Genomic DNA, 17,830 nt, shown 5'->3' with positions numbered 1-17,830 from the left:
ATGTTTTATGTTGGCTTACTGGTCTTGAGTGGCTGCTTGGCCCGGGGGACCGGCTACAGGAAAACTCCAGACACGACAGCTGTTAATCAGAGACAGTACCAGATCCAGAATGGCCCGTGCAGCTACACCTTTCTGCTGCCTGAGCAGGACAACTGCAGGACCCCGAGCAGCACCTACACCAACCTGGTCCAGAAGGACGATCCGGCAGAGTATGACGAGTCTGCCCAGAGGCTGGAGCAGCTGGAGAACATCATGGAGAACAACACGCAGTGGCTCCTCAAGGTACAGTGTTCTGCTTGACTTCTCACAGCTTCTCTACTGGGAGTGCAGGTGTGTGTGTTCAACAAGGTCTCACACCCATTCGCATGATATTATACGTTTTTTATTCAGTCCCTCTATATCTTATGATCTGTTTCGTCTTTCTAATTAATTTATGTTACAAATGGTTCCACGAAAAGGTATGTTATTTGCACTCTTTGGATGAGTGCCCATATTTAAAACATAAGGGACTTGGTTCCGGATACCCCGTTGGGTGCTATGAGCCGTTCAGTGATTAAGCAGTAAATTAATGGCTCTGCTGCTCTGCCACTATGTTTAGGGCTGGCACAATTACCGTATAACTGACGGTTATGGATGAAGAGTCATGAAAATAACCATTTTTAAATCAGCTGATTGAAGACAGGACCGCTGAGCATTCCTGCAGTTGAGTCCATTTCAGCTGTACCATGGACTCTTAACATGAAACTTTATTGTAATGTAAAAAAATGTCATTCAAATTCTGTTAACTGATGTGGGTCATGTAATGGAATGTATTTGTTATGATATTGAGTTGAATCAACAAATCAAAGCATATCATTTTACTTCCTGTTTGCGCCTATGGGTACACTCGCAATGGCCGCCAGTCCACCCATTATGCCATCGTTGACTTGAAAAGGGACGCCCGTTATATTCATTATATTTCTATGGCAGCAAATGCATAGAAATAAAAAAAATATTGCTATTCAAATGGTGACTGCGGTCATTTGGCTGGCCAATTACAATCATCCAAAATTCCTTGATCGTCACAGCCCAAATTATGTTACGTAAATTTAAGATGATAAAGTTAAGAGACAGTAAGCTTTTGCAGCCTTCGGCATAGATGTATAATCTGTGTTAAACTGACCTCATTATGTATCTTACTGTGCAGAGGTGATGTTATGTAGTATCATGGACTCATTTCAACTCAGGGAAATATTCATTTAGGCCAGTTACAGGTTCTGGTTTCCCACTCCGCTCAATATGGCTTACAACAGGGCTCTCCAAACCGGTTCCTGGAGAGCTACCCTTGTGTAGGTTTTCAATTCAACCCTAGTTGCAACTAACCTGATTCAGTTTATCAACCAGCTAATTAATTGAATCCAGTGCCCTAGATTAGGGTTGGAGCGAAAACCTACAGGACAGTTGCTCTCCAGGAACAAGGTTGGAGAGCCCCGTTTTACAAGTTGCTTTCTATAGGACAATTTTATTTCCCCCCCATGAGAGAATACAAGAGTATACAGTAGGACCAGGACTATACCAGTATCATGATTCTCGTTAGTATCATGGCAGGAAACAAAACAAAGCGGATTTGACTTCTTTAGGAAAACAGCCCTAATGTTGGAAACAAACATCATGTCATCCAGAGTCACATTTATTTTCCAAGCTATAGCACACAATATTTTACATACAGCAGGTTTTTAAAAGGAACAAATCATTTCTTCCCCCAAAAACAGTGATACCAGTATCTTCACAGCCCTAGTGTACACACCAACTCTTCAGTGATGTGCAGGCACGTTATACTCCAGTCACTTTCCTTACTGCCAAGATGGCTTTGAAAGACTTCCATTCAGATTCAAAGAATCCTCAGATTCTGATTGAGAGGACTGAACTTGACCTTGTAAGGATGTAGGCAAGTGAATTGTGACATTGTCCTACTATTCGAAGGGGGCATCTTGAAATGGATTCAGTCTTGAGCAATAAGAAAGTGAATGTGAGCCGAAGTAGGAAGAAAGTATCCTGAAAGACCATAAAACAAAGAAGCGTCCCAGAACAGAAGCAGGGCTGTGGTGGCTCTGTGAGTGGGTGAGAAGGGCCTGAGAAGTGACAAAGCCTCAACACAGGTGCCCAGATGAAGGGCGTGCGCATCCCTTTCAGCACTGCTGAGCCATCGCTTGTGAAAGAAACAGAGTGCCTCTGCTTGGGCTGCCTCCATTCTTTCGTCTCTATAGAGTTTGATTAATGATGAGGTCTATAGAGCTCTGACAAGACAAGCACAACTTCAAAGTCTTATCACACAGCTCACACCTCTTCAAGGAAACAGACCCTGACCTGAATCACTCCGCCAGCTAGGTCAGCTGCTGCTAAGCGTTAGGGTCCCTAGACCTTTTGTCATTGCTGTTACATCAGAGCCACTGCTTAATAAGAACACCTCAATTAGAAAAATGTAGTCTTTAAAGGATGATGTTTTGAATATGGCACTCAACATAGCTTAGAAATACATTACGGACAGCAACTTTTAAGCTAAGGACAGTGATTGATCTGAAAAGTCAGCTCTCACTCCGGAGTTTAAAAGCCTCGAAATGAAGCCGTTAAAATAGTGAATCTGTAGTCTTCAGACTCCGTGATAATCCGTCATTCAGTTCATTAAGCGTTTACTGCCTCACAGAATTCTATCCTCGAAGGACATATTTGTTATGCGCAAACATGCGTGTAACTCTGCTAAAATCTCAAATCCAATTGACATGCATGATTTATGCTACACAATAGTCAGAGTTATGTGTGTTCAAGGTTAGGATTTGGCCTAAAGTGACTACTCTGGATGGAAAGGATTAAGAACATTGTCATTAATGTCTGTCATGGAAAGGAAGTCCAGTCTTTAACTGAAATGCAATACATTGGATGTAAAACAAACAAGTGAGCGGAACTAATCTATAGGAGATCTGCAAAGGTTCAGAGACTCCTGGTAAAAGTGAGGTCGGCTCAATGTGTCCAGAATTCTGGAGGTATTTTAAAGGAAAAAGTAGACTTTGTAATAGGGTCATTTGAAGAGAATTACTAATACTAACAAGTAAGAACAAAGCCTTATGCAAAATGTAAGTATCTATTTCCCAAATACATTGCTAATAAAATAAAATATAATTTTTCCTGACACGTCATAATTTCACACACTACAGCTTGTGGGAATATTGGCATGATCTGTAATAACAGAGGAAAGGCTCTTCCTCTGTACTGCACAATGTAAGACCCTGAGTCAAGGACAAAAGGAAATCACTGTACATCAACTGATGAAATGAACATTTATTGTGAGAGCAGAGATAATACCTCAAATTATTGCACTGTCCCACTCTGAAAAAAAATAGGGAGTCCAGCGGATGAACTTAAAAGATGTGTCAGTTTGTGATCACGCTTTTCATGTTAACGGGGAGGAAAAACAAGCATTGCTCGTGGAATCCTTAGAGGCAGGAGTGGAGTAAACAGCTGATTAGATAGCCGTCATTGGGAACTTCCCGCTTGCAGTTCCGATGGCACACTCTTCCAGCCTCCACGTGTCTGTGTCCAAGAACACAGCCAATATGGAAGTGGAGAAAGGAAGAAAAAAAAGAAAATTAGCACTGACTGCAGCACTGTCATTCATTGACATGGGAAAAGGCTAAATATGCTTCCCAGTTTAAACTTAGTCACAATAGTTTAGCTTCTTGGCGGATGGGTATACAACCTAATTGTTTACGCAAAATACCAGAAAAACTCGGTCTACAAGTGCCATGATATCATCTTGCAGTGGAAGACGCTGTGTCGTAGAGGATGCAACTCATCACTCATCATTTCCAGCCTGTTTACACGACTTTCAGGCCTAATTGCCACTCAGGAACTTGATGCAGAAAAAGCTTTATGATTGGGTTTGTTCTAAATCTGACAGGTGGATACTGATTAGGGGACATAACTCCTATCTAAAGCTTTTATTTTCTCTGAAGACAATGATACCATGTGGGATAGACACTAGAGAAGACAGCTTATTTAGAACTTTTCCACTAGTAGATATTTTACAATTTATTAGTTGTCGTCACGATGACTGAACCTAAGTCATGTAAAGGCTCATTCAGAAGTACAATTTTACAAAAAGAACCTTAGCGGTTGAATATAGCATGTTGACAGGGAATTACAGTGCAGTCCCCAATGATTGTGATACAATTTGATGTTACCAAAAACAACCATATACAAAATGTGTAGATTCAGTTAGATATTAATCTCTAGTATAGTTCAAGTGATGGCATTAATTAATATGAATCAGAAGGGATGCTGGGAAAATATTCTCAGTCTTCTATTTTTGACCCCAACAGAAGCAAGTGAACTTCCTGCAGCAATTTGAGGCTTCAATATAATGTAAATCTAAACACTAGTCAAAATGCCTGGCCTGTCACTGGATAATTGTCTACATCTACCTCAAGACTTCTCGGTCAGACAAGGGGAAAAGCCATGAACTCCATGACAAGGCTGTACTGCATAAAAGGAGTAATTCTAAAAGGGAAATAGGCTACACATTCACTGGGACATCCATATGGTAAACCACAGTATCATACACAATTCATTTGACGCCATCACAGTGAACCAATAATACTGATATATCACTTAAACCATCTCACTAACCTGCCTTCGTCAACTCTTATTGATCCTTACTGCAGCTGGAGAACTATATCCAGGAAAGCATGAAGCAGGAGATGGCCCAGATCCAGCAGAATGCTGTCCACAACCACACGGCAGCCATGATAGAGATTGGGGCTAACTTGCTGAGTCAGACCACTGAGCAAACACGTAAACTGACCAACGTAGAGGCGCAGGTGAGGACCTTTAACTTAACAATATTGGTTGTGTGTGTGATATATATACATACTGTATACAGTGCTGTGAAAAAGTATTTGCCGCCTTCCTAATTCTCTACTTCCGCATTTTTTTTTATACTGAATGTTATCAGATCTTCAAACGAAACCTAATATTAGATAACAGGATCCTGAATGAACAAATAATACAATTGCATACTTATCTCATTTTAAAAAAAAATGTCACACCCAATTTTTATTTTACTTGGCAAGTCAGTTAAGAACAAATTCTTATTTTCAATGACGGGCTAGGAACAGTGGGTTAACTGCTTTGTTCAGGGGCAGAGCGACAGAATTTTACCTTGTCAGCTCGGGGATTCGATCTTACAACCTTTTGGTTACTAGTCCAACGCTCTAACCAGTAGGCTACCTGCTGCCCCAATGCCACCCAATGCCCCTGTGTGAATGTCCCCTTACACTCAATAACTGTTTGGCTCCCTTTAGCTGCAATGACTCCAACCAAACGCTTCCTGTAGTTGTTGATCAGTCTCACATCGCTAGAATTCTCTGATACAGAGCAGAATTCATGATTCCTTCTATTAAGGCAAGTCGTCCAAGTCCCGAGGCAGCAAAGCATCCCCAAAGTATACATTTTTGTTATTTGTAAAGTCAGGTTCCCTTTATCTAATATTAGGTTTTGGTTGAAGATCTGACAACATTCAGTATAAAAAAATATGCAAAAATAGAGAAAATCAGAAATGGTGCAAATACTTTCACGGCACTGTATGCTAAATGACTAAACATTCATTTAGCAGCAGCGGGGATAGTAAAATGTTTTCAGTGTAAACGTAGACGACTAAAACCAGACATAAAGTATGTAGAAAAGATCATGGAGCTCTATATATCACCAAAATAAAGTCACCAAAACAATCACCAAAATAAAAAAAACTTGACAGTCAGGGAGAATGCTCAATTCCAAAAATGTCATGGCATGGGGACCCCATTAATTTTCTTATGTTTGACACACTCCAATAGCATAAGAAAACTGCATAAGCCATGGAAAAGTGTAGAACTGCAGGAAATTAGCTTTAAAACTGCAATTTTTTCTCTTCCCCATGGTTAAAATGTGTAGAATTGCAGGAAATTAGCTCTGTGGCCAAGAGGGCCTCTAAAATGTTTGGTCAGAGACACCGCCGTTAGCCCCACCCCCCCATGCTAACTTTGCCACCACCACTGAAAAAAATCCTAGGGGAAACACTGCAATTAATGACAAAAGTAATCAAATTGGCAAAATATATATATATATTTTTAATCGAATGCTGTCCAACAGGGCCAGGATTATGATTTGCTTTAGAAGGCCATTGACCATTTTGTGAACGAACTACACAGCATTTCCTGTTACTAACGCCATTGTATTCCCACAAGAAAGGGTTTATCAATTTGTCACAATCAGACATCCGTGTGTTCAAAGTCACCCACACCAGCTCCAAATGGTAGACAGACACATACCCAACATTCATGTAAACAACAAATTGGCCCAGGATTTTGCTGAGTTCAGTTCCTCAAACTGGAAAATCAGAAGGGGTTTTCTGGACCTAGGATTTCAAAACATCTAAAGAAATTCATTACATTATAGAGCCACTCTTTCACAGTAGCCTCTACATCCTCTGCCCCTTTCCAATATATTTGTCCTTTATTGGAATTTGATTGTTCAGTTTTTTCCTGTTTCGAAACAGATTTCCACGACCATCTACACCCATGCTAATTGTGCTCTAAGAACGTGAAGTGAACCACAAAGTGTTTGCACATGAAGTAAGATAGGACTGTTACAAATTGAGTTTGCACTCCTAGAATTTTTATCAAGGGCTACATTTACAAAATACAAATCTCTTGAGGGTGCTGTATTGTAAATGTTTTCAGTCTACTGTGAGTGTGGATAAAAACTAAACTTATGGCAGGCTGTGCACAATTTATTTTCAACTGTAGCTGATCCAAAAGAATTGCTGTGAACTATGGAGCTGTTTATGAAACGGACTACTCTAGAGAATACAGGGATATATCAGAATCCATTACATATTACTAATTTGAGATATTTTTCTAGCCAGGAAAAGACCAATGTTTCATTTAGTCATACTACATCCCCAATTGAGAGATTGCCACTTTAAAGTAATCAGTAGTTGAAACAATAACGAGCCCCCGCCACTGTTTCGGTAAAAAGCTGAGGGATGGGGGTGGAGAATTGGAACCACTCAAATTCATAGATGGAGCTATTAATGCAAGGATTGACCATCCATGATATCAAAATTAGTTATATCGAGGTTTTTTGAATATACAGTGTTTGTTTACATTGACTTTGTTTACACCATTGTAGTAAAACAAGCTTATATTTTGGGCTCTGATGAGGAATTTATAAGTTCTATTCTTCAAGAATCAATGGGTACATTTCATTAAATGGGAAAGTCCAAAAATGTATATACAGTGCCGTGAAAAGTATTTGCCCCCTTTCTCATTCTCTAGTTTGCACATAACTGACACTGAATGTTATCAGATCTTCAACCAAAACCTAATATTAGATGTGATCAAATGTCAGATACTTTCAAGCATGACATGATTGTTTCAGATCCTGCCACAACATCTCAAATTGGGTTTAGGTCTCATCTTTGACTAGGCCATTCCAGAACTTTAAATTTGTTGCTTTTCATCCATTCTGATGCAGAATGACTTGTGTGTTTTGGATCATTGTCTTGCTCCATGACCCAGCTGTGCTCCAGCTCATGGACATATGGCCTCCTTTAGAACTCTTTGATACAGAGGAGAATTTATGGTTCCTTCAAGGAAGGCAAGTCATCCAGGTCCTGAGGCAGCAAAGCATCCCCAAACTATTACACTACTACCACCACCCGATCGAGAGGTTGTGGCAGGACCTGAAACTAGCAGTTCATGCTCAAAACCCCACTAATGTTGCTAAGTTACAGCAGTTCTGGATGGAAGAGTAGGCCAAAATGTATCCACGGGGATGGGAAAGACTACAGGAAGCATTTGGTTTCAGTCATTGCAGCTAAAGGTGGCACAACCAGTTATTGAGTGTAAGGGGGCAATTACTTTTTCACACTGGGACATTGGGTGTGGCATAACTTTGTTAATTAAGTATCAACATTGTCATTTGTTCACTCAGGTTTCTTTTATATAATATTAGGTCAAGGTTGAAGATCTGATAACATTAAGTGTCAGAAATATAAAAAAAGAGAAAATCAGAAAGGGGGCAAATACTTTTTCATGGCAATCAGCACTTTAAGGGCAGATTCTGAAAATACAAAACAAAATTACTTGCGGGAAAACAAAAGCAAATCCCTCAAGATCCTGTGTTCTTAATTTGATTCTTGACAAATATCTGACAATGACAACAAAATTATGTTTACTTAATTTAATCTGTAAAAGGCTTGCAGCAATTAATAGCGCACTCTCATCTAACATTTTCTGTGGGAAGTAATTGTCTCTCATCTTTAGGTAATAAATAATACAACTCGGCTCGAACGTCAGCTTCTTGAGAACTTTCTGTCAACGAATAAGTTGGAAAAACAGCTCATTTTCCAAATAAATGAAATAAGCAAGCTGAATGACAAAAACAGGTAAGGATGTTTTGTTGTTTGTAGTAAACTGCACTGTCATGCAGGTGCCCAATCTCTAAATCATGCTTTAACTAAACAGGCTACAAACACCAGATATTAGACTAAATATTTACTGTTTCCTATATTCTGTGTGAAACAGTTTTGTAAAACAAACCTCTTGATAAGATAGCTAGTTGCTTGGATTGGAAACCAGGGAAGTTGAGTTGCCATATGTATTGTACAACAGTCCACAACAGTAATAATTGCTGGGACAACACCAACATACTATGTAGTGCTATAAGACCAGTAATGCCCTGCCAGCTCTGTTGCGAGTTGCTGAGCGTGTACCCTGCCCTTCCTCCTCCTCAGCTACCTGGAGAAGAGGGTGGGGGAGATGGAGGTGCAGATGCAGGTGGAGCTGGAGCAGCTGAAGGAGAAGAAGGAGCAGCTCTCTACACTGGTACTGAGACAGACTGCCGTCATCGAGGAGCTGGAGAAACAGCTGCTCCGGGCCACCACCAACAGCTCTGCCCTGCAGCGGCAGCAACAGGAGCTACTGGAGACCGTCAACAACCTAATCTACACCATCTCCGTCCCCTCAGGTGGAGGAGGGTGACAGAGTCTGATAGACTCAGGAGGGGGGAACATTGGCATCTCAGCAGCATCATTGATTAAGGCCAGAATGCTATGGTCAATTCAATTAGTCTAATAAGACATAGGTTTAGTAAAAAAAAAAAAAAAAAAAAAAAAAAAAAATTGTTTCAAATGTAGTAGATCAAAACCACTGTTGAAAAGTAACTATCCTACTATATATTTATGGAAAAGTAAACTTGCTGCAGTATAAATTTGATGTGCTATCCACTTTTTGCAGTGAACAAGCCTACCATGATGCAGGATACACCGACCACATACCCAGACTGTGCTGCACTCTATAAGTCGGGGAACACAGACAGTGGAGTCTACTCACTGGCCCTTCCCAACACTACACAGGAGATTAAGGTACAATTAAACTCTTATGTTAATATCCATTTGTCCTATGCAATTTATAAGCTGTCTACATTCAGAATAAATGTACAATTACAGTTGAAGTCAGAAGTTTACATACACCTTAGCCAAATACATTTAAACTCAGTTTCACAATTCCTGACATTTAATCCTAGTAAAAATTCCCTGTTTTATGTCAGTTAGGATCACCACTTTATTTTAAGAATGTGAAATGTCAGAATAATAGTAGAGAGAATTATTTATTTCAGCTTATATTTCTTTCATCACATTCGCATGGGTCAGAAGTTTACATACACTCAATTAGTATTTGGTAGCATTGCCTTTAAATTGTTCAACTTGGGTCAAACATGTCAGGTAGCCTTCACAAGCTTCCCACAATAAGTTGGGTGAATTTTGTCCCATTCCTCCTGACAGAGCTGCTGTAACCGAGTCAAGTTTGTAGGCCTCCTTGCTCGCACATGCTTTTTTAGTTCTGCCCACAAATTTTCTATGGGATTGAGGTCAGGGCTTTGTGATGGCCACTCCAATACCTTGACTTTGTTGTCCTTAAGCCATTTTGCCACAACTTTGGAAGTATGCTTGGGGTCATTGTCCATTTGGAAGACCCATTTGCGACCAAGCTTTAACTTCCTGACTGATGTCTTGAGATGTTGCTTCAATATATCTACAATTTTCCTGCCTCATGGTGCCATCTATTTTGTGAAGTGCACCAGTCCCTCCTGCAGCAACCCCCGTGCTTCACGGTTGGGATGTGTTCTTCGGCTTGCAAGCCTCCCCCCTTTTCCTCCAAACATAACGATGGTCATTATGGCCAAACAGTTCTATTTTTGTTGCATCAGACCAGAGGACATTTCTCCAAAAAGTACGATCTTTGTCCCCATGTGCAGTTGCAAACCGGTCTGGCTTTTTTATGGCGGTTTTGGAGCGGTGGCTTCCTCCTTGCTGAGCGGCCTTTCAGGTTATGTTGATATAGGACTCGTTTTACTGTGGATATAGATACTTTTGTACCGGTTTCCTCCAGCATCTTCACAAGGTCCTTTGCTGTTGTTCTGGGATTGATTTGCACTTTTCACACCAAAGTACGTTCATCTCTAGGAGACAGAACACGTCTCCTTCCTGAGCGGTATGACGGCTGAGTGGTCCCATTGTGTTTATACTTGCGTACTATTGTTTGTACAGATGAATGTGGTACCTTCAGGCGTTTGGAAATTGCTCCCAAGAATGAACCAGACTTGTGGAGGTCTACAATTTATTTTCTGAGGTCTTGGCTGATTTCTTTTGATTTTCCCATTATGTCAAGCAAGGAGGCACTGAGTTTGAAGGTAGGCCTTGAAATACATCCACAGGTACACCTCCAATTGACTCAAATGATGTCAATTAGCCTATCAGAAGCTTCTAAAGCCATGACATCATTTTCTGGAATGTTCCAAGCTGTTTAAAGGCACAGTCAACTTAGTGTATGTAAACTTCTGACCCACTGGAATTGTGATACAGTGAAATAATCTGTCTGTAAACAATTGTTGGAAAAATCACTTGTGTCATGCACAAAGTGGATGTTTAAACCGACTTGCCAAAACTATAGTTTGTTAATAACTTCTTACAGCTGAGATCCCGTTAACGGGATCGACTTGACAACAGCCAGTGAAAGTGCAGGGCGCCAAATTCAAACAGAAATCTCATAATTAAAATTCCTCAAACATACCAGTATTTTACACCATTTTAAAGATAAACTTGTTGTTAATCCCAACACAGTGTCCGATTTCAAAAAGGCTTCACGACAAAAGCTCACCATCTGATTATGTTAGGTCAGTACCTAGTCAGATGAAAAACACAGCCATTTTTCCAGCCAAAGAGAGGAGTCACAAAAAGCAGAAATAGAGATAAAATGGATCACTAACTTTTGATGATCTTCATCAGATGACACTCATAGGACTTCATGTGACACAATACATGTATGTTTTTTCCCGATAAAGTTCATATTTATATCCAAAAATCTTAGTTTACATTGGCGCGTTATGTTCAGTAATGTTTTGCCTCCAAAACATCCGGTGATTTTGCAGAGCCACAGCAATTTACAGAAATACTCATAATAAACATTGATAAAAGATACAAGTATTATACATGGAACTTTAGATAAACTTCTCCTTAATGCAAACGCTGTGTCAGATTTCCCAAAAACTTTACGGAAAAAGCACACATGCAATAATCTGAGTACGGCGCTGACACAAAAACAAGCCATACAGGTACCCGCCATGTTGTGGAGTCAGCAGAAGTCAGAAATAGCATTATAAATATTTACTTACCTTTGATGATCTTCATCAGAATGCATTCCCAGGAATCCCAGTTCCACAATAAATGTTTGTTTTGTTCGATAAAGTCCATAATTTATGTCCAAATACCTCCTTTTTGTTCGCGCGTTTAGTTCAAAAATCCAAATTCATGACGCGCAGGCCAGACGAAAAGTCAAAAAATTCCATTACAGTTCGTAGAAACATGTCAAACGATGTATAGAATCAATCTTTAGGATGTTTTTAACATAAATCTTCAATAATGTTTCAACCGGAGAATTCCTTTGTCTTTGGAAATGAAAAGGAACTCAGCTACCTCTCACGGGGGCGCGCCTGAGTGAGCTCGTGGCACTCTGCCAGACCCCTGACTCAATCAGTTCTCATTCCCTCATCCTTCACAGTAGAAGCATCAAACAAGGTTCCAAAGGCCGTTGACATTTAGTGAAAGCCTTAGGACGTGCAATATGACCCCATAGACACTGTATATTGGATAGGCAAACCTACAAACCTCAGATTTCCCACTTCCTGGTTGGATTTTTTTCTCAGGTTTTTGCCTTCCATATGAGTTCTGTTATACTCACAGACATCATTCAAACAGTTTTAGAAACTTCAGTGTTTTCTATTCAAATCTACTAATAATATGCATATCTTAGCTTCTGGGACTGAGTAGCAGGCAGTTTACTCTGGGCACCTTATTCATCCAAGCTACTCAATACTGCCCCCAGCCATAAGAAGTTAACAAGAAATTTGTGGAGTGGTTGAGTAGGGGTTCTCCTTAGATACTTTTCATTGGTGAGTTACAATCTGGCAATTACACATCGCTTGTTCTCACAAAACTACCATTGCTTTTAAACTACTGATATGGAACTGTTTTTATTGTTAAGTTTGTTGCTGTAGATACCGGGAGAAAATCTTTGTTGTTTTGTTTGAAGGCTTACTGTGACATGGAGATGGAGGGGGGTGGATGGACAGTACTACAAAAACGATTTGATGGTCGGGTTGACTTCCACCGTACGTGGAAAGAGTACAAAATGGTGAGCGCTAGAGGAAATGATCCCAGTCCCACAGCACAAAGCTTAGATAACGCTGGCCAGTGGCAACAAACAGAACAAACATTATGATCATATTAAAAGTTGAATAATTATGTTTTTATATTCCTTCAAAGGGCTTTGGAAACCCTTCAGATGAATACTGGTTGGGAAATGAGTTTGTTTCGATACTGACCAATCAGCAACCATACGTCTTGAGAATACAGATGATGGATTGGGAGGAAAACTCAGGATTCTCACTATATGACCAGTTCTCTCTCGGCAGTGAAGCAGAAAACTACAGGTATGCCTAGATTTCCCAGGTGTGGTGTTCCAATGCTAGGCTACTTATGTGACGGAAACTATGTTGGGGGAGTCTGTGTGGAGGACCTTTAAATATAGGTGATCGCTTTTAGTACTTTGCGATGTGGACTGAAACACATTATCATAGCTGCATGACAGAGACAGATTTAGTCTGTTACTCAAGATGTTTTGATGTAGTAATGTTAAAGTAAGTTCTAACAAAATGGTGCATACAACATGTTCTTGAAAATCAACAAACAAAACATTTACCTTGCCTGAAAATATAAATATGTAGGGTGGGCGGTGGGAGGATCAAACACTTGTCACCAGTCCAAAATAAATATTTTGTCATCTGGAAAATGGTCAGGATCTGTGAAACAGAAGACTAAAATGCTTCGGTCTCCTAAACATTCAATCTGCACCCCTAGACATCACCAGTACCTGCCATTTTCTTTGCTGAACATAAGCTGATTTTAAGGAGAGAACTGATACTTCCTCTGTTTGAACATTAGACCTCTACTCAAGCACACTCCTATTCATTACTTTAGTCTCAAAGTATGACCCTTGACTATTCTAGAACCAGAAATATAAATGATTCCATATAACTCATCTTAATACTGAAATTCAAAGGCCACAAAACAACAGAGGTTAGCAATGACATCAATACCTCATCACCAGCATTGATATTTTCGACAGAATGAATGGGCGGAAGTTAGGCCTAGCGGTTAGAGCATTGAACCAGTAACCAAAATATCGCTGGTTCAAATCCCCGAGCCAACTAGGTGTAAAATCTGTCGATGTGCCCTTGAGCAAGGCACTTAACCCTAATTGCTCCTGTAAGTCGCTCTGGAAAAGAGCATCTGCTAAATGACTAAAATGTAAAATGTAATGAACAACCAAACCATAACAGGGCCCTTCTGTCAGCAAACCCTACTGCAGCTGTCATGCTTCACTTAACTTGCAAATGACTAGTGTGAAGACATAGCCTATAGTAGGGTTACTCAACTCTTACCCTACAAGGTACAGAGCCTGCTGGTTTTCTGTTCTACCTGATAGTTCATTGCACACACCCGGTGTCCCAGGTCTAAATCAGTCCCTCATTAGAGGGGACCAATGAAAAAATTCAGTGGCACTGGTTTCGTGGTCCAGAGTTGAGTTTGGGTGCCGATAGCTTGTCATGGAGCACAAGAAAGGTTCAAAAGTAGTCACGGAAAACCAAGGGATCTACAAACACAGCATCTTGTAGGTTAGTGCTAGCAGAGTAAGGAATCCTTGGCGGACTAAACTTGGGTCTTCTGACGAATGGCAATCATGTACTTCCTCCTCACATTGTATTTCTCTGTTTTCTTTACACAGGATACACCTTAAAGGCTACAGTGGAACAGCAGGCAAAATTAGTAGCCTTGGTCAACCAGGAAGTGATTTCAGCACAAAAGATGCCGACAATGACAGATGTGTTTGCAAATGCTCACAACTGACAACAGGAGGTAAGGAACAGGTTCATTTGCCAATCTCCTCGGCTTTTCCACCGGCCTTCATTAAGATCAATTATTTCCTCCATTTTCACATTTAACCCCCCCCCCCACAAGCGTTTGGCACTACCCCCAGAAAAAAAAGTTAAGACGTCTTGCCTTTTCCTTCTGTCGTGGGGTCAAGGCTCTCAAGCAAAATTAGATATGAGCTGATCAGTAATTAACTCAGTTGGGAATTCAGCCCCTGCAACAGTTGACATTAATAGTCTGGGAACTAAGGATTTCCCCCTCCCCCTCTCTCTGAGCTCAGAATAGAGGTCCTCCTCCATGCCTCTGATTTGTAGACTGCTTTGGGCGCTAGACTTGGACTTGTTCCGTGTATCGGGGGTCTGCCTACTCTACATGTAAGCTGCTCTCCAAATGATTTCCCCTCCCGAGGTCTCGCATAGAGGAATCCCTATACCTCAGGGAATTGTTGGGGATAACCAGCTGCATATGAACAAAAATAGGACTAAGATGACAGACACAGGGGGGAATGAGCTGCACAACTTGCAGTCCATGTGATATAACAATCCCGACTTTCCCATTGAACTCAACGAAACTGAGGCTACAAAACTGTGGGAGTTAATCGTAATGTGATAATACAAAACGTCAGTGTTAGAAGGAGAAGCACAGCCCCTCATTGGGCTTGTTGTCTTACAGACCATGCACATCATGAAAAACCTCAGACTGACAATCTCTTGTTTTCTGCTTTTCAAGGCTGGTGGTTTGACGCCTGCGGCCCCTCTAACTTGAACGGAATATTTTTCCAGCACGGCCAGAACTCTAATCGATTCAATGGAATCAAATGGTACTACTGGAAGGGCTCAGGCTACTCACTGAAGTCTACCACAATGATGATCAGACCAGTAGACTTCTGAGGCTGTCCCAGAGACATGCCTCTCACAGACGGACATAGGAGAGCATTGTCACTCTGGGAAACTACAGACAAGACAGACAAAAAAAGACTGAACTGCTCCATAACAGCAACCTCACCACAAGGAAAGGAACAAATTAATTCACTCCAACAAAATTGACAGGTGAAAACATGCAGAAGTCTATGAACTGTGTATTTTCAGAAACATATGGGCTTTGGACTGCATAACCAACCAGGACAAGGCAGTCAAAGGATGAAACAGGTATTTATAGCTAACTGGAACTGTGGTAGAGATAACAGTATTGTTTTCTATAACAAGCAATACCAGGGGAAATGTCAGTGTGTAACACAATGCAAGGTTGACCAAGTACATTCTGTAATAATGATATTTCACCCCATTACATTTGATACAATGAATTTGAAAATGGTTACATTTTATAATAGGCCTAATACTAAAAGCAAAGAGAACTAGGGTACAAATACTTGATCAAATATGAACATAACGCGCTATGGTCATCAGTAATGAATCTCTACTGCTTTTCTTTCTTAGAGCTTGTACATACTTACATGATATAATTTAAAATGTATAGATGGTTCACAAAATGTATTAAAATCAGATGTGATAACTTTTATTGGGATGTTACTCAAAACATGTAATCAATGTCAATTAACCTAATTATGCACTTGTGCGAATCTATTGCAAGTGTGTTCAACTTTTTCCATGATTACACAATCGACTGAGTAATTCGACTTCCACATCCTTTGCCTGACTTAGGCTACGTACTCTGTTGTGATTCTAATCTGTACAAGGTATCCAGAGAAAGTGGAGCATATCTGCTTATATTTATCAATCAAATTTAATTGTTGTACTGTAGAAATGTGATTTATGGTTATAATAATTTATGTAATACATTTTACCCATGCTTCTGTGAACATTTGGGACCAAAACTTTTTCACTTAATTCTTCTAAACGACTGGCGTTATGAGTAGGATTAGTGTATTTAGGAATTTTTCTGTGTGGAGTACAATGTCTTGTCAGATCCTGTCACTCCTACGTGACGCTCGTCCCTGAACCGACGGCCGTCGCGCAATCTGATGTGAAACAATGATGTGGAGAATGGATAATGGTTGTCAGAAAGGCAAAGAAATAGACTTTAGAACACCATGCAAATTAAATTATCTTAAATTCAAGCTACAGTTGTCTTCATTCTGCTTTAACACAAAACAGTAAAAATGTGTTTTAATGTCTGATGTGTCATGCCTATGATGTTTAAAAAATGCCTTCAACTTTCAATTCAGTTAGATTCTCGGACAACGTCAGGCTTTTGCAGGAAGCTATTTACCTCAGCACTACCCACTACTGCACAAGACCGAAATCAGCACAGATTGAGCGTGTGTCAGGTAAAAATGCTGAATGGCCCCATTCAAATCAAATGACCTGGCTCATCAAGAGCCTTCAGGGAGTGTGGAGATTGTTTTGGCCGCCACAACAGAACTGTGTGCAATTTCAAAAGGAAATGTGATGAGACAGTATTCTATAGCAAAACACCCCTTCCCCTTCACAGATGCAAGCCAAAGATTAATGAATGGAGAAGGACAGGAAGAAGCAACATCCACATCTGACACAGGATGCTGGAGTGAAAAAACACTTTGAAAATTAATTAATGGCAATAAAATGAGGTGTCCTACCCACTTCCTACTGTTTGGAATTCCAGCTCTTAGAGACAGTTGCAGCATATGCTAGTAAACTGACCAGGCCATTTCATTATAAAAGCATAGACTTAACCAATATGACCCCACGGGCTATGTTTGAATAAGAATAGTATACAATATTAGTAGAATCTTCAGTTACTTACAGGTGCTGCTCACATGGTTCTTCTGGAATTGTCTTTGCTCCAAACACCACAAAACCTGTTTAGGGGAATATTACCAGCAGTCACGGGCGATGCCCAGGAGAATGTTGTGGGTCCGCCGGTGGCCCACCGACACCACGTGGGTTGTGTTCTTACACACCTGGTCCACCACTGGGAACCCATCCAGAGTTTGGACCACCTGGGTCAATATGTGCTGCTTTCTGAGGAGCCAGAGGTGTAAAGAAGAAAACCTTTCTAAATATCGAGGTTAGTAGGTTGAGAAGGCAAAGTACCACCAAGAAGTTCAACAAGACATGATCAAATGTTAATCTGTCTAAGATCCCAAATGTGGCTGTAACAAATACGTTTGGATCTACTTACTTTGTGGGCATGCTTGTCATAACTAATGTCCTTAGTCTGGATTGAAAAATTATAAACAAATTATATGCACTTTAGAGTACATTAGCACACAGTGAGTTCAATACAAAGTACACACCTAAATAATGACTAAGGGATAATAGCAGC

General features: G+C 40.4%; 1 protein-coding gene across 1 annotated transcript; it reads left to right on the top strand.

The window, feature by feature from the left end:
• Window positions 1-16,193, top strand: LOC120029386 (angiopoietin-2-like). The gene is made up of 9 exons (XM_038974610.1): window positions 1-282; window positions 4,698-4,853; window positions 8,340-8,461; window positions 8,810-9,042; window positions 9,312-9,439; window positions 12,666-12,767; window positions 12,899-13,065; window positions 14,421-14,551; window positions 15,296-16,193. Exons 1-9 carry the CDS (start codon window positions 1-3, stop codon window positions 15,454-15,456), a joined length of 1,482 nt encoding a protein of 493 aa, XP_038830538.1. The 3' UTR covers window positions 15,457-16,193.
• The last annotated feature ends 1,637 nt before the right edge of the window (window positions 16,194-17,830 follow it).

Source organism: Salvelinus namaycush, chromosome 35 (genome assembly GCF_016432855.1).
Source record: "Salvelinus namaycush isolate Seneca chromosome 35, SaNama_1.0, whole genome shotgun sequence".
Lineage (NCBI taxonomy): Eukaryota > Metazoa > Chordata > Actinopteri > Salmoniformes > Salmonidae > Salvelinus > Salvelinus namaycush.
The sequence above is the reverse complement of the archived record's forward strand: the minus strand, read 5'-3'. Positions and strand labels throughout refer to the sequence as shown.

Coding starts and splice junctions, on each gene's coding strand:
- LOC120029386 (XM_038974610.1), top strand. CDS start 1: ATGTTTTATGTTGGCTTACTGGTCTTGAGTGGCTGCTTGGCCCGGGGG. Junction 283..4,697: donor ACACGCAGTGGCTCCTCAAG/GTACAGTGTTCT, acceptor TCCTTACTGCAG/CTGGAGAACTATATCCAGGA. Junction 13,066..14,420: donor AGTGAAGCAGAAAACTACAG/GTATGCCTAGAT, acceptor TTCTTTACACAG/GATACACCTTAAAGGCTACA.